This window comes from Rana temporaria, chromosome 3 (assembly GCF_905171775.1).
Source record: "Rana temporaria chromosome 3, aRanTem1.1, whole genome shotgun sequence".
Taxonomy (NCBI): Eukaryota; Metazoa; Chordata; class Amphibia; order Anura; family Ranidae; genus Rana; species Rana temporaria.
In genome coordinates this window covers 54,462,367-54,488,335 of record NC_053491.1, presented here as the reverse complement: position 1 = coordinate 54,488,335, position 25,969 = coordinate 54,462,367, and the positions used below count along the sequence as shown (strand labels likewise).

Below are 25,969 nucleotides of genomic sequence, written 5' to 3'. Positions count from 1 at the left end.
ATGTGCAGACTGGAATATTTTGTTTTGTTTTTTCGTTTTCGTTTGGAAAATAAATGTATTTAGTTACTCCCGAATATCGTTTTGATTTATTTCGTTTTTCGTTGGGGAATAGCTTTCGTCCGAAAATCCAATAATACTTTGTTTCTGTCGAATGGTCAAAAGAATATTCGCCGGAACGTCGAATCTTTACGTCGAATCGTACATTTCCGTTCGAATATTCCGCCTACAAGAATTCTAATGTTGTATGACTAGTAATAATGTCGAATCTATTCTCTATAATGTCGAATCTATTTTCTCATAAATCAAAATCTATTCTCTGTAATGTCAAATCTTTTCTCTATAATGTCGAATCTCTCTATATCGAATTTTTACCGCAACGAAAACGAAAATAAAGCATTTTTTATGTCGGATCTTTCGGTTTTCGTTTCTTTACTTTTGTTATCGTTTGTTAAAACGATAACGAAAAAAACTGATTTTCGGACGAAAATGCATTCTAACGAAAACAAATGCACATGTCTAGTATTTACCACTACAGCATTGCTTTATACAGCCTGTTAATATCCTACCGCATCACAAGGTACTGTCATAGTGGTGATCAAGTTGCACAGCTGCTCCATTCATGTGAGGAGATTTTAATGGTTATCAACCATTAACTCTCTCACATGTTCTTATTAATAAATTGATTTATGATGTTATTTTACGGTCTTTATCGAAGAATTTGTCCATACAGAATGGTTCCGATCAGCGCTCCTAGTTGTGGTTGTTTCTGAAGGATGTGTCAATACAGCTTCCTTATCCCAGGTGTCAGGGAATGCTTTTTTGGTCTCAATACACCTTACCTAAGTGTTTGGTGGGTGTTAGAAATATATGCCGTCTGACTGGTTTTGATGCCCAGATATATACATCAAAGCCAATTTAATTGTGTAGCATTGCTCTGTCATAATATGGGCACTTTCCTGTGCTAAAAACCAGGATGGCGAGCAAGACTATGCATGAGCAGTTTGTTTACAGAGGTGACCAAGATTTTTTTCATCTGGACAGTGCAAAAGTGCATAATGCCTCAACAATGCTGTTGAATTCTACAGAGATTATAGCTTGAGCATTGGTGTGTGGCTAACAGCTGCACTGGTAATCTGACAACAATTATGTTAGTACCAAAAGATAAAACAAAGTTACTATGTACATTTTAGGCATGTTATAATGAAATACTCAATAATGTGGAGAGACTAATCCTCTAATACACATTTGTTTTCTACCTCATATATGGAGGATCTAAAGCCAGATAAGAAATGGATGATATGATTTTTCATCAACATTAACTTGGAATGAGTCATGTGATCTCTGTCCAGCTGCAATGCATTCCTAACTGGATTCTGTATTACAGCTAACAGTATCCTAATAACATTAAGTGTTCAGGGAGACATGGTAGGTCCTAAAAGGGATACAATTATCAGTTTGTAGCTTACCTTTACTCTTTCTTTGCACAGGAAGTAAGCAGTGGCATGTAAGACATCAGCGGAATGTGTTGAGTTATGATAAGCATTGCTCGAATGGTAGTTTGACTCAATAATGTGGAGCCAAGATCTCAATGTCACTTCTGAGCAATTCAAGAATGAACAAACGCCAAATCGAGCAAACATTTTAAGGCCAAGGTACACTAAGGGCCTGTGTGAAAAGAGCAAATTCATGTTGTCAGAGAAATTATTGGTGACTTTCAGCAATGCTACATAATAGGGGATTAACAAAGTAGTTTTTTTTTTAGAAAAATCCTTTTTTTGGCGTACATTAAAGGTACCCAGGATGTAGTATTTTATGTAAATTGGATTATGCTGCTGCCGCCTTCAGGAGACGGGACACTGGCCAACAAAGTTGTAGGAATAACCTTGTATAACCTCACCCACTCCCATCATGCCTCAGTTTTGTAGCAAGCAAAAGTAGAAGTAGATACTAAGAACATAGGGGCAGGAACAGTGTCCCTTAATGTACTCCAAGAAAAGGATTTTCTGGTATGCCAAAAATCCTATTTTCCTAATTGTATATTTAAGGACACATGAGTCAATTCAGGTACATTGGGATGTCCAAAAGCAGTCCAACGGATGGGTAGGCAGCAAAGCAAATTAAAAGCTACCAGGCTCAGGATAACCTACAGGTTAATAAAGGGGTATCAACAGAGCCTACAGAACTGTCTGAATGACCAAAGACAGTGTCAGCTGAGGCCTGAACACCCACATTAAAAAACTTAAAGAACATTGTGAACCAAAGACCTGGTGGCAGCCATGAGAAACAGATGGCTTTATGCTGAAAAGCCCAAAAAACACTAACTGATCTGGTAGAGTGTGTGAAACCTTGTCCCCAGGCCATAGCAGGCTGTGCCTTACGGGGTCCTTCTGGGATAACAAACAGAGCAGCGTATAACATCTTCTAATAACGCACATGCAAAAGCAGTGTCCATAAGTGATGTCAAACAAAACAGTCCATAAAATTTTACAAAATATTAGGAAATGCCAAGGGTCAGTTCCAAACAAAGTGAATGTGCAAAAAAAATAGTGGGATGATTAATATCAATGTGCAAATAGTGCAAAAAAATATAGTAGTCACACTTGCTTCCACCATTCGGAATCCACCAGGAGTGTGCCTTAGCAGCTCACCTTAATCAAAGACCACAAGGATCTGACAGCTCTTTCGGTATAAATATCCTTAACGGCAGATCACATTCCACTCTCCTCTCCTCAGAACATAAAGCCAGGGGCGAGATATGTGGGGCAGTAACTATGATGGTAAGCATTAATAACTCCCCTACTGTACCATAATAATCCTCTTCCACTCCATTTAATAAGGGCCATATAAGACAAAGGAAGTCTCTATAGTGCAGTAATCCTTAAAAACAATATTTATTAACACAGTAGTAACTTACACATGCAGTACAAAGCAATCAGCATCACTACGATTGGACCCACCGGTCTCGGCCATGACCGGAAGTGATGCCACCCAGCTCCTCCAGACACATTGCATCACAACTTACATAACTTTCTCATGGGGTTTAATGTGACTCGTGATGCAACGTGTCAGGAGGAGCCAGATGACATCACTTCCAGTCGTGGCCGAAACCGGAGGGTCCGATCGCAGTGATGCCAAATGCTTTGTACTGCATATGTAAGTTACTACTGTGTTATTAAATCTTGTTTTTATGGGTTACTGCACTATGGAGATTTCCTTTGTCTTATATGGCACTTATTGAATGGAGTGGAGAAGAATTATTATTATGACACAGTTGTTAATGCTTACCATCATAGTTACTGCCCCACTTATCTCGTCCCTGGCTTTATGTTCTGAAGAGAGGAGAGTGGAATGTGATCTGCTATTAAGGATACTTATACCGAAAGGGCCCTTGTGGTCTTTGATTAGGGTGAGCTGCTAGGGCACACTCCTGGTGGATTCTTGATGATGGAAGCAAGTGCGACTACACTATTTTTAGGTGCATATTTGCACATTGATATTATTAATCATCCCACAATTTTTTTTGTACATTAATGCCTGGAACTGATCCTTTGCATTTCCTAATATTTTGTACAATTTTTTATGAACTGCTGTTTTGTGTGACATCACTTATGGACACTGCTTTTTTATTCAATAACTGTATTATTTATTCATGTGCATTATTAGAGAATGTTGTATGACTTTTCACAGCACAAATTTGGATTCATTGTTTAGAGGCCACACACCTTTTCTTATTTGTTATTAGCTTTGCTGATGTGTTCACACTTTGCGTAGCACTACATTTTTCACTCTGGAGGTAGTGCCACATTTTATATTTATATTTTTTCATTATTATGTGGGGACACATCCGAATATTGACGACTGCCCACATATATTAATTTTCTTGATTACTGTGGTTTGAGCATTAGTTCAGACTTAAAAAAAAATACATACCACATCCGGACAATGAAGAGAAATCTGCATTGAATATCGTGAAGCAGGACATAGAGAAGGTAGAACAATGTCACAATTTCCTTCACCTTAAGGTAAAAGGAAGGAACTATAACAATAAAACAAGAACCCTAGGTTTGACCCTTCAATACCCTCAAGGCAACTCAAGGCCAATTTACCAAGACCAGACTGAAAAAAAGACAGGATTCGTCCCATAGAGTACTCACTCTAATGGAGTTCTCTTGCACCATGAAAAATTATCTCCCAGGTTCGATTTCTTAGCTTTTATAAGTGCAGAACACCCAAATAACACTGGCATCTATTTCTCGGGACCTGCGATTCACCAGCTAGGCCTTTCAAACCAGCAACAGAGAAAAGGGGTGATAAATAAGTCTTAGGATAGTTCTTCACAATCTGGGAGGACCCACGGAGGATCTGCCAGAAGTCTGATAAAGTCTGAGTACCGTAAACACAAGCTTCCAGCCTTCTATCCACATGGTCTTTAAACACCAGGATGTCCTCTACAACAGTGGTCGTCAACCCTGTCCTCAGGGCCCACTAACAGGCCAGGTTTGCAAGATAACTGAAATACATCACAGGTGATATCATTTTCTGCTCAGTGATTACAGTATTCTAGTCTGCATCTCCCCAAGGTAATACATAAAATCTGGCCTGTTAGTGGGCCCAGAGTTTTGTAAAGATAGGAAATTTAATAGCATATTGCTGGGCAAAACGTTTGGGAGGAGCAAAGACTTTATCGGGATTACGCCAATCACTATACAAAAGAGGTGAGGGCATAGAAGCATGTTTGTGCCCCCTGCTTTCTGAATCAGCCAACATGGCTGTAAATGTCCTACATAAACTCAAGACATTGTAGCAGACAATTCTTTCCTAGATAAGACAGGGGAGGAATTTACCCCTGAAGATGACAGGCAAGACTGAGGAAGGGGCAGGGGAAAGTGATCTGGGCTATTAGTGTCAGGTCCCTAAGAGATTACACTGCAAGGCCCCTTGGCATTGTTACCGCATTGCAAGATGGCAAGGCATCTAGGGCTTATAATCTACCATCCTAGACAAACAAGTGTGGGATTGCCCAAAGGGATACTTAGGCCTGGTGCACTTTTAAGTGTGTTTAGTGTGTTAACATGGTTTCCTATAGGTTATGTTAACATCTGTGCATTTTTTGGAAAGGGCCAGGGACAAGCAGGATGTGTTTTTGGTTTCTTAGATTTCAATGGATCAAAAACGTGTTAATAAAAGTGGAAAATGAACCTGAAATATGCATCAACTGCAACCTGTATAGGTGTGAACCGGGCCTTACAAACCATGATTAAGCAGCATGGGTTAATTCCGTCTGTTCAGGTCACTATAAAGCAGCAGGTTACCCAGGGTAAGGGGAATCACCGCTCCAGGTGGGTCTGCTAAGCAATCAAGAACCTCTCAGGAAACCAAGGGTGTCGGCAATGCACTAGGCAAATGGTAGAAATTTCAAAAGGATGGACAGCCGCACTCCAAAAAACTCTTGAGTTGTCTTTATTGGTAAAATCAATAGAAAATGCACCACAGGTTGCCCAGGGGAGCATCCAGTGGATAGGTAAAGTAGTTCAAATACAAAGTAGATGGTGGGAAGGTAACAAAGTCTGCAGGCATACTGGAAAAATAAGCATGCACATGCAATGAGAACCCCAGAGAAGACTTGCTCAGGAGCAATAGGGCCAAAGAGCCGTTGCAGCTGGAGTATAGGACTGCTAGCTTGCCAAACTCAAATATGGCACAGCTTGTTGCAGTCCAAGCTCTAAAAGTTAACCCTTTAGCAGAAAAAACAGAGGAAAAGTAAGCACCATCAGACTCAGAACAGGGTTGCACCAGACAGGTGAACTGTGGCTTGCTCATGCATAACACACAAGTGTCTACTGTGAGCGCCTTCAGCAGAGCACAGTGCTTATTATAGGCCTGGCCTGCCTCTCAGTGGGGTCTGGGAATGACTTTATAGCAATGGAGGGCAACTTCTAACTCTGCAGCAACTGAATAAACCTGCTAGACAAAAAAAAAAAACCTGCATAAAAAAAAGAAAGAAAATTCATTCTCACAGAAAATTAGCTATAACGGGCACAACCAAAGCGAGGGAGGTTATACTTGGCTATCCTCAAGTTTGTTTTCCAGTGTCCAATTTTCTGAAGACAGAATACCTCAAAGTACCTGAAATACTTCATCCTGTGTCCCTTAACACATGATTAGGAAATTATAATTGCAATATTTTGACATCTACTCTGGCTTCCTTCAACTAGCATTGTGTAATGTTCCCAAGTTATAAGTCACCCTTCTGGATTAATTATTGGTCTGTGATTCTTCACAACAAAGCATATGTAGCATGTAAATCCTATTCCTTTTCAAGTTTGAGAAGTTTGGTGTCTCTGAAAGGCCACAGTCCATAATGTTTCTGGTTTAAGCAACCTACCCAGAAGATGACTTTTTTTTAGGATGAATGATACCATAAAAACTGCAATCTTACAGGAAATAGCACCTTTGATCTTTTAACTATCATGGAGGTAAAGAGGGTAGTGAACAAGCGGGCTGAAAAATCCCTAGTATATTACCATGCAAAACTGATTAAATCTTGATTAGAAACTGGACCTATCCCATTATGCATACTATATGCACTGCATTTTAAGCTGACATCAGATGGCAGTCAAACGTTACAAAAAGATATGGCTGCACAATGATGGCACCTAAGAGCCAAGAATACAGCACACTACCGTTTCCTACAAATTGATATTTGCAAACAGTAGCTCTAGGACTGGAAAATCCAACCAAAGCAAATGACTTTGCTTCCGAACGCAGTCCGCTGGGAACGTTAGCGGAGACAGTAATGTGTCAACAGACCACATGGTCATCTGCTCATCCTAATCATTAATTATGAATTTGTGAAACTTCAAGTGATGTTAAAAGTATGGCTCAAACTCATTTCTGTCCATGCATTTTTAGCATACAGGAAAGCAGTAAAACAATGCAATTATGATGACCATGGGTCATCTTCGACCCAAATTTTTCAAAAGCAAAGTGTCCACAAAACAAAACAGTCCTCTTCAGTGCCATAACACATAGCAGTCACTCAGATTTCAGTTTTCTGTAGTCAAAAAGAGTTAAACCCTTTCACTACCTTAAGCCCCATACACACTATCAGTTTTCCTGCAGGTTTGTGTCTTCAAGTTTACCAAAACCATCTAATATGGAGGTCAAACCTTAAGGCCGCGTACACACCATCGGTCCAAACCGATGAAAACGGACCGAAGTTCAGTTTCATCGGTCCAAACCGTCCATGTGTACGCCCCATCGGTCTTTTGTCCTTCGGACAAAAATTAGAGAACTGGCTTTAAAATCGAACCAATGGACCGCTGACCGATAGGTCCAAACGGATGGTTAGTACAGAAAAGCATCGGTTCAAAACCCGCGCATGCTCAGAATCAAGTCGACGCATGCTTGGAAGCATTGAACTTTCAGCACGTCGTGTGTTTTACGTCACCGCGTTCTGACCCGATCGGTTTTTGAACTGATGGTGTGTACGCACATCAGACCATCAGTCTGCTACAGCGGTGAACCCATGAAAACGGTCCGTCGGACCATTTTCATCGGATGGACCGGTCGTGTGTACGCGGCCTAATGCCCCGTACACACCATCACTTTATGTGATGAAAAAAAACGACATTTTCTGTGAAGTAAAAAATTACGTTTTTGAAACTTCAATTTTCAAAGACAAAGTTGCCTATACACCATCGTTTTTCTCACAATGCTCTAGCAAAGCGAGGTTATGTTCCACCACGTTTTTCCATTGAAGCTCGCTTCATAAGTAGCTTCTGGGCATGCGTGGGTGAAAAAACGTCGTTTTAAACGACGTTTTTTGCTACACACGGTCAATTTCTGTGAAGTAAAAGTTGACGTTTTGAAAAACGACACATAAAATTGAAGTATGCTTCAATTTTTTTTGGTCTTTTTTAGAAGACATAAAACGACGTTTTCCCCCACACACGGTCAATTAAAGTGACGTTTTTAAAAACGTCATTTTTTTTTATCACATAAAGTGATGGTGTGTACGGAGCATAAGAGTTTCAATTCATATGCAATCAGGCAGGCCCTTTGCACTACATGGTTTTGGTAAACCTGAAGACAATAACCTGCAGGAAAACTGATAGTGTGTATGGGGCTTCAGAATCTTTAAATGAAGCATACAAGGAAAAAAATGTAAAGAATTAAAAACTCCATGTCAAAGGCAAGTCAAGCTTGGCCCCACCTGATTTTGAGCCTCCATACTGGCCAAGAAGGCTGCATTATAATGCCAGTAGGAAAGCTTAGAATGTGAAAAGTAAGCTGAAAATTGATAGATTCGCAAGAATCCTCAGCTGTGTTTCTCTAGATCCACTGGTTGTATTTTTTTTTTTTTCTTAAAGTGTATTTTGTGCGTGTACTCGAGAGAGGAGCCGGACTGCAGGAGTTGGGAGTAGGCAGGCCTCCCCCAGAGGCAATCTGCCACCTTTCTCCATGCCCCGGGTGGCAATGGCAGGTGTGTGAGGGGGTCCTCCCACACAGCCCGCCCTACCTGCTCCGCTTTGAAGCCCAACGGGGCAGAGGGACTCCCTATAAGGGAGTGAGAGGATCTAGCCCGCTCAACCAGCCCCGTTAGTCCCTCGCCTCTCTTTTTAGAGACCGCGTGGTCAAAGTGCGTGATGTTAACCCAATTTCGAGTGCGTGTAAGTGTGGTGGTTTTTGTGGGAGGGGGGTGGGCGTACTAAGCGCAGGCTTACCTCGCATAGCACACCCACCGGGAGCCGGGCTGAGACCACCAAACTCAATTCACATGTAGCCGAGACCGGGATCCGAACCCCTAGCTGCAGAGGTGAATGGCTTGTCAGCGCAGTGCCAATCGCGTTGAGCCACCGCAGCTCCACATTTGTATTGATGTTTTTTACCATATGCTCAGTTTGGACTGAAATTCCCATAACCAATCTGAAGAAAACGGTCATTATGCCAACTATACTAGTTTAGTAGAGTATAGCGGTAATTGCTTGTTATGGATTACTGGACTTTGTACCACATTATTTAACAGATCTTTAATAGCAATAACATTTCCAGACAAGTGGCTCTATTTGACTTTTTTCTCATTGAAAGAAAATGAATGAGTACCATGCCACATGTTGATCTGCAGAACTAACAATCCCAAAAAGTCCCACTCTTTCAATGTTTCTTTTTTAGATGGTTTGAGATCTCTATTGCCGCATACACATGATCGGATATTCCGACAAGAAAATCGTGGATTTTTTTCCAACGGAATTTTGGCTCAAACTTGTCTTGCATACACACGGTAACACCAAATTCTGACCGAATGCAGTGACGTACAACACTTACGACGAGCCGAGAAAAAATAATGTTTAATGCTTCAGAGCATGCGTTGACTTGATTCCAAACATGCGTCGGAATTGCATACAGATGATCGGAATTTCCGACAAGAACTTTACCCGCTCTCAAATTTTTCTTTGGCGGAAATTCCGTTGGAGAGTACACACGGTCTGAATTTCCGACCAAAAGCTCACATCAGACTTTTCTTGTCGGAATTTCCGATCATGTGTACGTGGCATTAAGAGATTCTCTGAAGATCAGTTAAAAACATGCTTATGTTTCTAACTTTAAATATGACTTTCTGATGTTGTCTAATATGGAAACTTCAGAGCTTAATCGGAAAATAAAGTTTTGTACGAGTATACACACTATATTGCACCTTTTATGAGTAGCAGCCTCTAGTTCAAAAATATCAAATTCCCAATCTTCTTCATTCTCCATTGCTTGTGTTATCCGTGGTGGGATGTCAGAAAGGGAGAGAGAGGAGATTGGGTGCCCAGAAGATGGATGAACATCTGTTCCAATGAAATAAAAAACACAACATTTTAAAAATTATTGAGGAATTCAGGCTACCCACCCTCAGTATTTCAGTAAAGATGATTGTGGGTCTAATATAACATATGGGAGTAACTTACGTTTTGATGAGAATATGTACTCATTTCCCGACAGCCTTCTTAAACCATCCTACAAATGGAAATATAAGAAAGAAAAATTAGAAATGTTTATTTACTTTACACACTGAGGTTGAAAAAAGACACAAGTCCATCAAGTCCAACTTATGTGTGTGATTATATGTCAGTATTACATTGTATATCCCTGTTTGTTGTGGTCGTTCAGATGCTTATCTAATAGTTTTTTTAAACCATCAATGCTCCCAGATGAATCCATTATCTGTGGAAGGGAATTCCACATCCTTTCCGCTCTTACAATAAAGAACCCTCTACGCAGTTTAGGTTTCAACCTCTTTTCTTCTAATTTTAATGAGTGGCCACGTGTCTTATTAAACTCCCTTCAGCGGACACGTTTTATCCCTATTGTGGGGTCACCAGTATGGTATTTGTAAATTGAATTAATATCCCCTCTGAAGCGCCTCTTCTCCAGCGAGAATAAGTTCGGTGCTCGCAACCTTTCTTCACAACCAATATCCCCCAGACCCTTTATTAACTTTGTTGCCCTTTCTTGTACGTTCTCCATTTCCAATACATCCTTCCTCAGGACTGACGCTCAGAACTGGACAGCATACTCTAGGTGAGGCTGGACCAGAGTCTCGTAGAGTGGGGGAATTATCGCTTTATCTCTGGAGTTACTGTATTTATTGGCGTATAACTCTCACTTTTTACCCTGAAAATGGAGGGTAAACTGTGCCTGCATGTTATACACAGAATGCTGTGGAAAGATTTTTTCCTGAAACTTCCCTCTTAAAGTTGGGGTGCAAGTTATACTCCGATAAATATGGTAATTCCCTTTTTAATGCATGACAATAGTCTATAAATTGATTGATAAAGTATTTGTTCCACTTTTCACATGTTTATTTGCAAGTTATGTTGAAAACCATTTATCATTTTCTTTGCACTTCACAATTATGTGCCACTTTGTATTGGTCTATCACATAAAATCCCATTAAAATACATTTATGTTTTTGGTTGTACCATGACAAACTGTGGAACATTTTAAGGGGTATGAATACTTTTTCAAGGCACTACATGTTCTTGACACGCCTTTGAACCAATGAATTCACTTGAATGAGTGGGGAAACATATAGCTAGATTTAGGTAGAGTTAGGTCGGCGTATCAGTAGATACGCCGACCTAACTCTGAATCGGCGCCGACCTAAGTTTAAGTGTATTCTCAAACAGAGATACACTTAAACCTATCTAAGATACGACGGCTTGCGCCGTCCTATGTTAGGGTGCAATATTTAGGCTGGCTGCTAGGTGGCGCTTCCATTGCGGTCGGCATAGAATATGTAAATCACTAGATACGCCTATTCACGAACGTACACCCGGCCGACGCAGTACAGATACAGCGTTTACGCAACGCTTTATCAGGCCTAAAGTTATTCCAACAAATAGTTAGAATAGTAATGTTAAAGTATGGCCGCCGCTTCGAAATTCGAAAATTTTACGTCGTTTGCGTAAGTCGTCCGTGAATAGGGATTTACATCATTTACGTCCACGTCGAAATCAATAGGCCCGTGCGGCGTACGTTGCCGCAATGCACACTGGGAAATGTAGGCGGACGGCACATGCGCCGTTCCAAAAAAAACGTCAATCACGTCAGGTCAAGCCCCATTAACATAAAACACGCCCCCTTAGCCGAATTTTAATTAGGCGCGCTTGCGCCCGCCACATTTACGATACGCCGCCGTAACTTGGCAGGCAAGTACTTTGTGAATCATGTACTTGCCTCACTAACTTACGGTGGCGTAGTGTAAACACGCTAAGCTATGCCGCCGCAAAGTTAGGACACCCTACGTGAATCTGGCTAATACAGTTGATTGTGACTAACTACAATAATGTTGTCTATAACAGTGATCCTGGCTTATAATCACTACAAATTAAATAAGAGGATCATTTTAGGAACCAATATAAAGTATTTTTTATTTTAGTACAGGGCTCGACAGATAAGAGAATTTAGAATACTTTACATATGTTGAGGTTGTTGGAATCTTTTCATGTATTAGTGAAGATAATTTTTCTGCTGCTGTAATTTAAAGCTGAACTCCAGGTATACTTTATTGCATAGTTACATTGGTCCAGCTTTGACCAATGCAAGTATATACCATATACTCCACACCTGAGGGACTGCGGTATACATATTCCATGCCTGTGGAAAACTCGGGTATGAGATATGCACACTTATTTTGTACCAAGTGGGGCCAATGTAATTATAAAAAACCTCCCTTGTTGAGCCAAATGGTGCAGAATTATAAACTAAGGGGCAGATCCACAAAGCGAGTACGCCGGCGTATCTACTGATACTCCGGCGTACTTTCAAATTTCCCGCGTCGTATCTTTGTTTTGAATCCTCAAAACAAGATACGACGGCATCTGGGTTAGATCCGACAGGTGTACGCCTTCGGATCTAAGATGCAATTCTTCGGTGTCCGCTGGGTGGCGTTCCCGTCGTTTTCCGCGTCGAGTATGCAAATTCGCTATTTCCGACGATCCACGAGCGTACGGCGTATAGTTAAAGTTGCTGTTTGGTGGTGTACTCAATGTTAAGTATGGCCGTCGTTCCCGCGTATAATTTAAAAAAAAAAAATTTGTTTGCGTAAGTTGTCCGTGAATCGGGCTGGACGTAATTTACGTCATTTAGCGCAATGCACGGCGGGAAATTTAGGGACGGCGCATGCGCAGTTCGCTCGGCGCGGGGACGCGCTTCATTTAAATGAAACACGCCCCTCTACTCGCCGATTTGAATTAGGCGCCGTTACGCCGCGAGAGATATACTACGCCGCCGTAACTTGCGGCGCAAATTTTTTCAGGATTCAAACCAAAAAAAATAAGTTACGGCGGTGTAGCGTATCTCAGATACGCTGCGCCGGGGCAGATCTTTGTGGATCTGCCCCTAACTAGACACAGTTGAACCATGTAAAGTACCATGCACCACTTTACTATGGCTATTCTACAAAAGACTGGGATGAGGGTTCATACCCACTGTTTGGACCAATGTAAGTATCCAATAAAGATCATACATAGAGTTCAGCTTTAATGGAAAAAATGCACTATTATTATTTTTACTAATGCAGCAGCCAATGGATATTCATGTTTTTTATTTTCCCTTTTTCCAAGGTTTCCTAAAGCTGTGTTTTTTTTTTTTTTTTTAACGTGCTACAAGTTACTGATTTTTTAAAGGCAGTTTCTGTAAAATAAATGGAAGAAGAAAAATATCATTTAAATGTCCTGTTCCTCATTCAAAGCCAGCCACCCATTCATAAAAAAAAAAATGCAGCAATATGCTTCCACCGCCAGGTTTTCAAATGCTCAGTTCAAGAAAAACATGGATGATTCTCTCTTGTGGTATGTCATCAGAAAATAAATAGGTGGACTGTTACTGTGGACATCACCCTCAATGCATAACATTAATTTTATTAGAAGAATGACTTCTAACATGGGCAGCCACACATAGCAGGATGTGGGGAAGACAGAGGTTCCTTGATGTCAGGACTTTCTCCGCATACTTCCTGAATGCTGGCAGTGACATGTAAATAGCAATACTGCCAATCTGTTAACCCATGGAAAGGCATATGGCCAGGATGGAGAATTTACTTTACATAAGTACTATACAGTAGATTACCTATACTGTATATAAACACACACACACATATATATTATATATATCTCCATATTTTTTACATTTCAGTGGCAAATTATTTAAAAAAATTGCACATTTTACCCTTTTCCTGATAAATGTGAGGCGGTTCCTTGGAAAAAAGCTGTCTGCTATCATTGAAAGTAGGCACATGTAGATGCTTGCAAGTGTACTCAATATCGCACCACAGCACCCCAGTAGCCTGAAATCCTAGGATACTCCATAAAGAAAATTGCTATGAAAGCTTAAAGTGTATCTATAATGTGACAGGAAGCCAGGTAAATCTGGGGTTGTTGTCACAGACGGGAGATACATTTCTGCCTTGTTTAGAAAACTCACCAATTACTATCAGGTGTCAGCTGCAGAGGTAGCCAGAAAGGTTTAAGGACGTTGGATAGCTTCAGCTGTTCAGAATGAGGAAATTAACGCCTCTATAAATTGTCCAGAGGATTACTACTCAATGCTGCATCCTGAGGCTTGTTGAGTTAAGGAGAGCAGTGAGCTGAGGAAGACTTCTGAAGGTGAAGTGGTTGTTGATATCTTTGCTGTGTGATAAGAAAATCAAAAATACTATTGTTTTCTGCTGGAAGACCAGCAGTGTCTGCCCAGCAGTAGGCTGTGCCAGACTCCATAGGTAGGTTCCTGTGTTGTGAAGGTAGATGGCCCGATTGGCCAGGGTTTATTTTATGTTTTATTTTGTTTATGCTGTTTTGATGCTTGCACTTGTTTCCAGCAATATGGAAGAATAAACCATAACCCTTGTTTTTCAACCACCCACGGCTGCCTCTCTGTATAATTCAGTGTGTAGTGAACCCACTCAGGAGGTCACACACCCCCGCTACCGAGCTAACCCCTTACAATTGCCAAAAATGTTTGTTTAGTTTTTGATAGAGTGGAGAAGGATTAAAACCACTGTCAGATTTTTACTGCCGATGGAGGTTCCATTGGAGAGGTTCCTTCACTACCTTCTGGGAAAAGCCTTTTTTTGTGTTATGAATGGGAAGGCTAGAACCCATGTCAGTGTTTTATTGTTGTCTGCTTTCCTGGTGTAGATTTTACCTCACTTCCCATCTAGTAGATGTTTGCCACCAGAACAGAAAGTGAGGTCTTTCTAACAGAGCCCTAATAAAACAGGAGTTCTAACCTTTTCCCCAATCTATCAGAAAAAAAAAAAACAACGTTTTGGGTATAGATTCACTTTAAATTGTCACTATGTAGCACTGACCCTTCTAAAGATCCTTGGTTACTCAGAAATGTCACATTTTAGAGCTTGGAGATAGTGGTCTGCAACTTGTAGTCATACAGGTCTCATGACACTTTGACACCACTGTATAAGGTGTGGTTGTTCTTAACCACTTCAATACAGGGCTTTTATACACCCTTCCTTACCAGACCAATTTTTATGCTACACTGTACCCAAACCAAATTTTTATCATTTTTATCTCACAAACAGAGCTTTCTTCCAGCAGTGTATTTAATCACTGCTGGGTTTTCTATTTTTTTGCAATATAAGCAGAAAAAGAGACATTTTTGAAAAAAAAAAAAAAAACACTTTAGTTTGTATTGTAAAATTTTGCAAATAAGTCCCTTTTTCTTCATAAAATTGGGCCAAAATGTATACTACTACATATCTTTAGTAAAAATAACCAAAAAAAGTGTATATTATTTGGTCTCTGTGAAAGTTATAGGGCCAGATCCACAAAAACCCGGCGCAACGTAACTTTTTCAATTTAAGTTACACGGCCGGAAAATTTCTACCTAAGTGCCCGATCCACAAAGCACTTACCTAGAAATTTTCGGCTGTGTAACTTAAATCCGGCCGGCGCAAGGTGTTCCTATTCAAATGGGGCGAGTCCCATTTAAATTAGGCGCGCTCCCGCGCCGGCCGTACTGCACATGCTCACGATGTCATTTTCCGGACGTGCTTAGCGCGGTTTTAAGAATCGCGACGGGCGTAAAAAAAAAAAATACGAGTTGCGGCGGGAAAAAAAAAATTGAAAAAAAAAAAAAAAGACAGCGACGCGTGATAGAAGGGTCTACTTTTACAAGGCCTAAACAGTTTAGGCCTTGTAAAAGCAGCCCTAATTTTACGATTGCAAACTAATACTTACGGAGAAAAAACGAAGCTGAAAAGCTTTGTGGATCTCCGTTAGTGCTCCGTAAGTGCTAATTTGTATACCCGAAGCGGCATTTCGACTCGAAATGCCCCCAGCGGCGGATTGCGGTACTGCATCCTAAGATCCGACAGTGTAAGTCCCTTACACATGTCGGATCTTCTCCCTATCTTTTGGAAACTGATTCTGTGGATCAGTTCCAAAGATAGAAACAGGGATACGACGGCGTATCAGTAGATACGCCGTCGTATCCCTTTTGTGGATCTGGCCCATAGAGTCTACAAGTTATGGTGCAAATCATTGAAAAATGATCACATCTGATCACGCCTGATGTACTGAAGGCCTATCTCATTTCTTGAAACCCTAATAAGCCAGGAAAGTACAATTACCCCCCAAATTACCCCTTTTTGGAAAGCAGACATTCCAATGTATTTAATAAGAGGCATGGTAAGTTTTTTGAAGTTGTATTTTTTCCCATAATTCTTGGGGGGGAAAAAAACGTTTTTTTTTGTTTTTGTTTTTTTGCACAAAATTGTCATAACAAGTTATTTCTCTCACACAGCACATGCATACTTACACCCCAAAATACATTCCGCTACTCCTCCTGAGCATAGTGATACCACATGTGTGAGACTTTTACACAGCCTGGCCACATACAGAGGCCCAACATTGAAGTAGCACCGTCAGGCATTATAATCTCAATTCTCAACCACCTATTACAGTTTTGAAAACGGGTTCTCTGGTGGCGGGTACTCCTGATGGACAGGTTCTTCTGATGGACTGGTGGCGGGTACTCTGGTAAGGTGGCGGGTACTCCTGATGGACAGGTACTCTGGTGAGGTGGCGTGTACTCTGGTGGCGGGTACTCTGGTGGCGGGTACTCTGGTGGCGGGTACTCCTGATGGACAGGTACTCCTGATGGACTGGTGGCGGGTACTCCTGATGGACAGGTACTCCTGATGGACTGGTGGTGGGTACTCCTGATGGACAGGTACTCCTGATGGACTGGTGGTGGGTACTCCTGATGGACAGGTACTCCTGATGGACAGGTGGTGGGTACTCTGGTGGCAGGTACTCTGGTGAGGTGGCGGGTACTCCTGATGACAGGTACTCTTTATTTAGGGGGGGCAATCTGGGCACAGTGGTACTTATGTAGTGTATTACAGATGTGTAACTCACTGTTGCTCATCTCCTCCTCACACTGGATCTGTGTGTGAAGAGGAGAACAGCAACAGTAAGTTACACACACAGTGTTGTGTTTACATTTAGTGACCGGCTGCGATTGGACACAGACGGTCACGTAGTATGGAGCCAATTTCATTGGCTCTATACCCTGATCGGGGCTGGACTGTATCCAGGTGAACAGCCTCAGTCCAGATCGCCGCACTGCGCGCCCCCAGGGGAGCGTGCGGGCACCGTGCACGCCGCTGCGCTGCTCTGCATTACCGGTAAGTTGCACCGGAAACTCCGCCGCCCACCGCTACATTACCCCCATCAGGGATTGGCTGTGTCCCGAGGGACACACCGGATCCCCGATCACCGCGCGCCCCCGGGGACGGGCGCTATGCACGCTGCTGCTGCTGCAGCTCTGCATTAGAAATCCGGTATGCTAAACCGGAAGCTCCGCCGCCGCCGCCGCTCCACTACCCCCTGGGGGCCCGCAGTAGCAGCGGAAAGCCGAGGACATCATATGACATCCACCCAGGATGGGAGATCCCATCTGTGGACGTCATATGACTATGGCTGGGTATTAAAGTAGTTAAAGTGATTGTAAAGTGTTTTTTTTTTAATAATAAACATGTCATACTTACCTGCTCTGTTGCAGTGGATTTGCACAGGGCAGCCAGGATCCTCCTCTTCTCAGGTCACTCTTTGGCTCTCCTGACCCCTCCCTCCTGACGAGTGCCCCCACAAAAAGCAGCTTGCTATGGGGGCTCCCGAGCCGAGCTGCAACTCCATGTGTCCATTCAAACAGGGAGCTGCGGCCAGGCCCTGGCCCCTCTCTCTCCTCATTGGCTGACTGACTTTGATGGACAGCAGCAGGTGACAATGGCGCTGCTGTTTCAGCCAATGAAGAGGGGAGTCCCGGGCAGCCGAGACAATCCTACAACATCGCTGGATAGAGATGAGGCTCAGGTAAGTATTGGGGGGCCTGCTGCATACAGAAGGCCTTTTATCTTAATGCATCAAGATAAAAAAAATCTTCTGACTTTGCCAATTTTTAAATCCAGAACTGCTATTAACCACTTCAGCCCTGGAAGGTTTTACCCAATATCCACTTCCTGACCAGGCTATTTTTTGAGATACAGCACTGTCGCTTTAACTGACAATTGTGCTGTCGTGTGAAGTTTTACCCAAAATAAAATGTATGTCCTTTTTTTCCCTACAAATAGATCTTTCTTTTGGTGGTATTTGGTCATCTCTTGTGCTATAAACAAATAAAGACTGACAATTTTGAAAAAAAAAAAATAACTATATTTTTTAGTTTCTGCTAGAATACATATCCAAAAAGAAAATGTAAAAGAAAAAATCTTTATCAAATTAGGCCAAACACAATAAGCATATATTGATTGGTTTGAGCAAAAGTTATAGCGTCTACAAACTACGGATAGATTTAGGGACTTTTATTTAAAAATGTTTTACTGGTGATGGCGGTGATCTGCGACTTTTAGCAGGACTGCATCGTTTTTGCATGCTGTTTCATGCTTCTGTGATGAACAGAGACAAAGAGCCAATACAGGGCAGTGATGGTTTGTAAAACAAAACTAATTGGCGTTGAGGGGTTTTAGACACACAGTAATCACACCTCCTTGATTAGTGACCACAGAGAGAAAGCTCCCATGACCTTTTTCATCAGGAAACAGACTGTTCAGAACAGAGAAGGATTACAGCAACATCAGAGCAAAAACGAACAATGAGGACATGAAACCAGGACTGCAGTAAGGTAAAGGAAGCTATTTAGCTAAAAAAAAAAAAAAATCCTTTAGTGACCCTTTAAGAGAAAGTACTCTTCATATTCCTGTTGCAAGATATGGGAGCTGACTTACTGTCATCAAACCTCCAACCAAGTCGTTGGTGTGAGGATCTTCATCCTTTGTTCCGAGCTGCGGAGAATACAGTTCAGTTGTTCTTAATATCTCCAGGACTCGGTCCAAAGCTTCTGCCACTGGCATCGGGCTGTTTTCTTGTGCAGAATTGATGATATTTATTACCTAAGAGAAGAAATTAAAAAATAATTGCTTATTAAATTACAACATTGTAAACTACACGTTCAGTAAAGATTTTGAAATAGTTGTGTCATACGACCTAGAATTTTTTTATTTTTTGGCATAAACACAAATGCAAACTATCCTTATTTCCTAAGCATTGTTTCAGTTTGCACAGAATAAAGTGAAATATACCTTTAAATTTAACCGAGCGCATTTTAACATTTTCTGATACTTAACAGATGGGCATTGGTCTTGCTATAGGACTGGGGCCCACCCGGGCCTTCTAGCAATAAAAGCTTTGGGCTGTGGTACTATGGCACATGTCCCACAACAGGATTCAGAGCCATTTAAAAGTGGGACACAAGGAAATGCAGCGCTTTTGAAAAACTGCTGGCCTATAAAGGATTAAGTCCAAAGAGGTGAATTTACTGAGCACTGGGAGAACAGCTATTGCTATACTTCCAGTGCTCAAACACTGGACCTTTGGGTCTCTGATGCAGCATTTGGAGACTTGTTTGCAGTAGCTTTGCCTACCCTTCCTCTCTCTTTGCACAATCACACAAGACTTTGTTTATGTAAACCCATTAAAAAATATATAAAATGCTCTGTGGATGAACAACAGAGGGGTGGGGTGGTATAGTGGTAGCTGTACTCCTGGGGCATAATATGAATGTACAAAATAAATAAAAGTGATACAGTCACTAGGTGGTATACACCTTGTTTGACTTAAAGTGGAACTTTACTCCCAAAAGCGAGCATGTTCCTTTTAAACCCCGCCCTGCCCCCACAAGTTGCTGGTCCTGCAGCCGCTTGGGTTACCTACATCACATCTCTCCAAAGGCTGCATGATTAGGCACACAGAGAAGCCAGGGGTGGAGATGTGGATGGGGTGTAGGGTGGGCCCAGCGAGTCAGCCCACCCTACAGGCAGCCAGCTGAAGAGTACCATGGTGTGGTGTTGGACCCTGATGCATATTGCCCAAACAGTGGATTTCATTAGGATAATCAGTATGTGTTTTGAAGAGAATGTAGCACTACATAAAGGGGGAAAAAAGAAAAACAACATGGGGGTGAGAGGTGAGTACCTCTCTAACCCATTATGAGCCAGCAGATTTTTTAAAGTGCTGCTATTCTAGGAGTTTCGCTTTAACATTACTGTTTCCCCTTTCGGCCATTTGCAATGCCTCAACCTACAAATTGTATCTGGAAAATCCTGATTTACCAAACAAGAGAACAAACTATGACTTTGTGTGAAACACAAAGCCAAAGAGATCTATATTTAAAAGAGTTCAAATTGTTAGCTCTTTTTCCATTTAATTTCTGGAACTCTTTTTCCTTTTAATTTCTGGAACTGAAATGACGACTGTATTTGTTCACTCTTAGCAACAGATTTGCACTGAAGACATATTATAAGGACACATTGTTAAACAAGCCCAAGGGTATAGATCGGAAAGTCACAAGGGATAAGCCTGAATTTTAACATAAGTCCATGGATATGTTCTTGCCCTAAAAGATAGATGGTAATTTTGAAATTAATGGAAAACATTCAGAAAAGGGTCAGACGCAAGTGAAGTGCCTATGGTTTTCATACCACGATGGCAGCATACTATTATCTTCTATGAAACTACCAAACATTTGGAGTAAAAAGGGACCTTATTATTCTTGAGTGCAGTAACCCAAAGCAACCAGACTCCATCCTGTTCTTGGGCAGCACAGTGGCTCAATAGTTAGTAAATCTGCCTTGAAGGACTAGGTTTCTTGGTTTGAATCCAGCCTGGGACACGATTTGCATGGAGCTTTGATGGACTCAGTTAGGTAGATTCTCAAAGAGTTAGGCCGGCTTATCAGTAGATAAGCAGGCCTAACTCTGAATCTATGCCGGCGTTTGTTTAAGCGTATGCTCAAACAGAGATGCGCTTAAACAAAGCTAAGATAGGACGGCTTGCGCCGTTCTATCTTAGCTTGCAATTTTTTGGATGGGCGCTAGGTGGCGCTTCCATTGCGGCCGGCGTAGATTATGTAAATGAGATTTAACGCCGATTCCCGAACGTACGCGAGCCCGCCACAGTCGATTAACGTAATTTCCGTAAGGCCTTAGGCGGCCTAAAGTTATTCCACCTATGAGGTGGAATAACAATGTTAAAGTATGGCTGCCATTCCCGCCGCGAGGTTCGAATTTTTTACGTCGTTTGCGTAAGTCGTCCGCGAATCGGGAGTTACGTCGTTTACGTCCGCGTCGAAATCAATAGGCCCGTACGGCGTACTTAGCCGCAATGCGCCCTGGGAAATGTAGGCGCCCGGCGCATGCGCAGTAAGAAAGAACGCCAAAAAGCGTGAGGTCAAGCCTCATTAGCATTAAACACGCCCCCCTCAACCCATTTGAATTAGGCGCCCTTACGCCCGCCGTGTTTACACTACGCCGCCCTAAGTAAGGAGGTAAGTGCTTTCTGAATCATGTACTTTCCTCTCTTACTTAAGGCGCGTAGTGTAAACACGCTAGGCTACGCTGATCTATTTTTAGGCGCCCCTACCTGAATCTACCCAAGTGTGCTTGTTTGGGTTTCCTGTGGGTTCTTTGGATGCTTCCCACAATGCAAAGACATGCTGGTAGGTTAATTGGCTCTTGTCTGAAAAAAATGTCCCTATTATGTATGTGTATGTATGTGCAAGATGAGGGCCCTAGATTGTAAGCTCCTTGAGGGCAGGGACTGATGTGAATGAATAGAATGAATGTAAAGCCATGCTTAAAGTGATGGCACTACAAACATTAACCACTTCAGCCCTGGACCATTTGGCAGAGCAATTCAGATGCAGGTAATGTTTGAATATACCAGGGGTCTCCAAACTTTTTAAACAAAAGGCCAATTTACTGTCCTTAACACTTTAGGAGGGCCAGTGGAAGTAGAAAATACCTCAGGATTTGTGGTCAGGAGGAATAGTACCACATTGTTAAGATTGGTGGAAGGAATAGTACCCCAACACTGGTGTAATTGGAAGGAATAGTTTCCCATAGTGACAGACCCAACCAGGACAGGGGATTTTGGAGGGGACTGCAGGGTGGCCTCCTTCCTACAGTCTCTGGGCCCTGCCTTTTAAGGGAACACTACTGTTTGGGAGATGAGTGCCTGGGGGATCCTTGGAGTGGTATTGCTTCAGATTCAAGTCTTTGTCACCCCAAAACACATAGGCCCTGGGAATTGGAGGACCCAGATACATATTACTGGTCTCTATGCCCAAACCAGCAATGACTGCTTTAGACTGTGAGACTTAGGGCAGATGTTAATAAGAGGAATTATGCCCCACTGTTGGGGTCAGAGAAAAGAATGATGCCTCACCATTGGTGTCAGTAGGAGGAAAAAATGCATTGTATCAATGAGTGGAATAGAGGGCCGCATGCAGACAAGTAAAGGGTCGCATATGGCCCTCCAGTGGCGGTACGTCCATAAGGGGCGCATGGGCGCCGCCCCCTCTCTCCTGGCACCGCTCTATCACCATAGATAGATTCATGCAATGCATGAATCTATCTATGGTCGCCGCCTACACCCCCTATTCAGGTGTCTGGTCCCTTTTTGGGCGCCGGGCACCTGAATTACAGTGGCGGGGATGTTTTTTGGAAGCACCTGATTAGAGCCGTAGGCACTCGGTTGTTTTTAACAGATGCAGTAGTATAACTTTCAGGCAACTACATATGACATGCTAATCATTGCTGATACAATCACCTTCCCTGAAGAAGAAAACTTTTTTTGAAACGCGTCGGTTTCTCATCGTTTTGTGTCTGCATATTAAACGGTGCCTCTGATTGTCAGCCTTATGTACTGCATGCCATTATGTTTGCATCCTTTCATGTCATATAATTGTTAAATGTAATGTAGATCTCATCCATCTACCACCCTGTTTTGACAATAAATACCCTGCATTCTACCTCATTCTCTACTCCTTTACTACCAGAGTAACTTCCCTTTAAAGTCCCACAAGAGGAACCCTTTCTGTCCAGCTCAAAGAGAGAAAGCCTTTCAAATTTAAAGTAGAATTCCACCTAAGGCCTAACTAGTCTTAAAAATACTCCCACTCCCTTCCTAACACTCGTACTACCCAATCTGTGTAGTTTTTTTTTCTACATAATAACCTATAGCCTGCTCCGGTTCAGTCATGTAATACGGCTTCCCTGTGTCAGCCAGCAGCAGCGGGGCAGGGGAGAGGAGGGAATGCCGACAATGGTTGCACCATGGAAGCCTATGGGTGACATCAGTGTTACCGGGTTTCCCAGCTGTTGTCTGGTGCTCTCCCTATACCCCTGCAGCCACCACTGACAGACACAGGGGAGCCAGATTATATGTGGCTTTCAGCTCGCTTCAGTCACATAAAGTCCTAATCAAATAATGTTTTTAGCCCACATTCGTGCTATGGGAGAGGTAATTAGATTATCACATAGTGCTAATGTGATCAGGCCACCTGAGCTGGTGTGGTATATAAATTCTGTGTGAGCTTTCAAAAGAGTGAGTTCCAGTATGCACCCAAGCTAGTGTCGTCTAGTATCTTGGGTGCAATATTCAGCTATAATACCCGGTTCCTGGGTCCAGACTGGAGGAAGAATCTGTAAATCTTGAAAGAGGCACCCCAGCTGGGTGCTGGACGGTTCCGTCACATCCATTGTTGGTGTCAGTGAAAGAAATAATGCCTCATTGTTGGTATTAGTGAGAAAATAGTGCCCCATCACTGATATTAGTGGGAGCAATAGTACCCCAACATTGGTGCTATTAGAAGGAATATTGTCCCATTGTTGGTGTCAGTGGCAGGAATAGTGCCCCATTGTTGGTATTAGTGAGAGAAATAGTGCTCCATGTTAATGTCGGTGGAAGGAAGTGTTACAACGTTTATATCAGTGGAAGGAAGCATGACCCATCATTGGTGCCAGTGGAGGGAATAGGGCTCCACTGTTGTCATCAATGAATTATGCCCCACTGTTGGTGTTGGTGGAAAGAATGATACCTCATTGGTGTCAGTAGGAGGAAAATTGGCTTGTATCAATGAGCGGAATAGTGCCCCCAGGCGCTGCATAAAGGCAAGCAAAGGGTCTCATATGACCCTCAGGCTACAGAGTTTTGAGACCACTGGGATATACAATAGCCAGCACTGCAGATCTGTCCATCCATGCTGTTTTACATGGAGGAGGGAATCCTGTGAATTTTCTTGTTCAGCTGAAAGAAAGTCTGGCAAGCATAAAGTTATAATCAAATAAATTCCAAAGTATAGTTTGCCAAGTTTTTAGCCCACATGCATGCTATGGGAGAGATTAGAGATTAGCACTCTTGCAGTACATGAAATAAAGCGTTTTCTAACCTACCAGTGGTTTAGAGGGCACATCTCTTCATGGTGAGCTACTTTCCTATTGTGGGTGGTGGCACTTTTGGTATTTATTTGATCAAGACTTCATATTGTAAGGTCCCTTTCACACGAACAATCCAATTGGGTCCACCTGCCTGTTTTTCAGGTGGACTTGATCGGAACCTCTATTTTCCTCTATGGAGTGATGGGTGTAAGCGGACACGTGTCCATGTACACCCGCCTACATCCAATCCAATTCACCAAAAAGACAGATGGGGATCTGTTCCTCTTCAGTCCAGGGAATCACATTGGATGGCAGCCGGGTGTAAACTGACAGAGGAGAATGGTCTGTGTCTGCTTTGCATAAGTCATCAGCCTGCTCAGCGGGGATCACTGGACAGATAGACAACTGTAAATAGACGTGCATACTTTTACACCCTTTTACCTCTAATCCTTCATGTTTAGGTCAGAAAAGACGGAAAAGGACACAGACCTTCTTAATAGACAGACAGTCTTCATAAATAGACTTGGAGGTAATCAGATGTAAATGGATGCATGTTCATTTACATCTGTCCATGGCGTTTCCATTTTAGATTTGCTGACAAGTGGATCTGATCAGAACGTCTGTGTGAAAGCCTAAAGCTGGCCATAGACAGTTAGAATCCTGCTGAACCGGCCGAGATTCAAACCATGTATTGCCAAGCGATCGCTCCACTTGGGTACAACCAGCCTGCTGGATTTTACATGTGATTATTGCCAGCGGTTCAGTGGCTGTTATATAGCGGTTAGCAATAATCACTGTGTTCTCCCGAAAGGGGGCCGTGGTTGCTGGAAGGAAATTTGCACTGTCTATGGCCGCTTTAAATACATTTTTGTTGCAATCTTGGGTGGAGATAAAATAATACAATAACAATTAGTCACACAGCTCTAGCTATCTTATAAATGTGGTCTATAAAAAATCAAGTTAATGTACTAAACACTGGTTTGTCATTAAATTGAACTTGCCATGGCAGTAAACCCATCAAAACTGGCAGTATGACTTATAGGCCCTGTGCCCCCCCCCCCCCCTTCAGATATCTGCTGGTGCATTCTAGGGGCTCCTGGGACATTTATTTAGGAAAATCTTGACCCCAAAATGCAATTAAGATGTTAATTGTTGTATTTGTCTATGAACTTTGGCCAGAATGAAATGATCAAATTTCTACTCTAGAGTCCAATGCGTCAACAAAATAAAACATGCATGTTGTGGCATGGCATAATAACCACAATAATAATAGCTCAGTTTCATTGTAATCAGCAATTATATATCATATCAAGTGGTACGGACAGCTGTAGAACATTCTGCTTTATTCAGTCATTAACCACTTGCAAAAAAAAACATAAAAAAAACCCTGAAGGATTCTCTAAACCATTTCAAGTGTCTGCTTTTTTCCAGCTCTTTTTTCACCTAGCACAGATATTGGATTCATCCTGCAGGAGCTCACAATGAATGCCTGCAGTGATTGAGATTTTCTTGGCATGCCAATGAACAGAACAGCAGGATACAAACATATAACCACCAGGGGGCATGGGATGGACATGTACACATTTCACTCAGCTGAAGAGGGACCGCACAATAATATAACTGTTCACTGACAGAAAAATGCTGCAAAAACTACCGGTAATTCCTTTTTTTGTTTTTAGCAGTTAA

General features: G+C 42.2%; 1 protein-coding gene across 2 annotated transcripts in view; it reads right to left on the bottom strand.

Annotated features, from left to right (window-relative positions):
* The window catches only part of PDE8A (phosphodiesterase 8A), a 439,096-nt gene that overhangs the window by 18,916 nt on the left and 394,211 nt on the right, over window positions 1-25,969 (bottom strand). For both annotated transcript variants that reach the window (XM_040342584.1, XM_040342583.1), the window contains exons 14-17: window positions 18,794-18,958; window positions 9,954-10,002; window positions 9,698-9,833; window positions 1,467-1,665 (exon numbers count right to left, since the gene is read on the bottom strand). In XM_040342584.1, coding sequence (XP_040198518.1) covers window positions 1,467-1,665; window positions 9,698-9,833; window positions 9,954-10,002; window positions 18,794-18,958 — 549 coding nt within the window. The remainder of the gene's footprint in view (window positions 1-1,466; window positions 1,666-9,697; window positions 9,834-9,953; window positions 10,003-18,793; window positions 18,959-25,969) is intronic.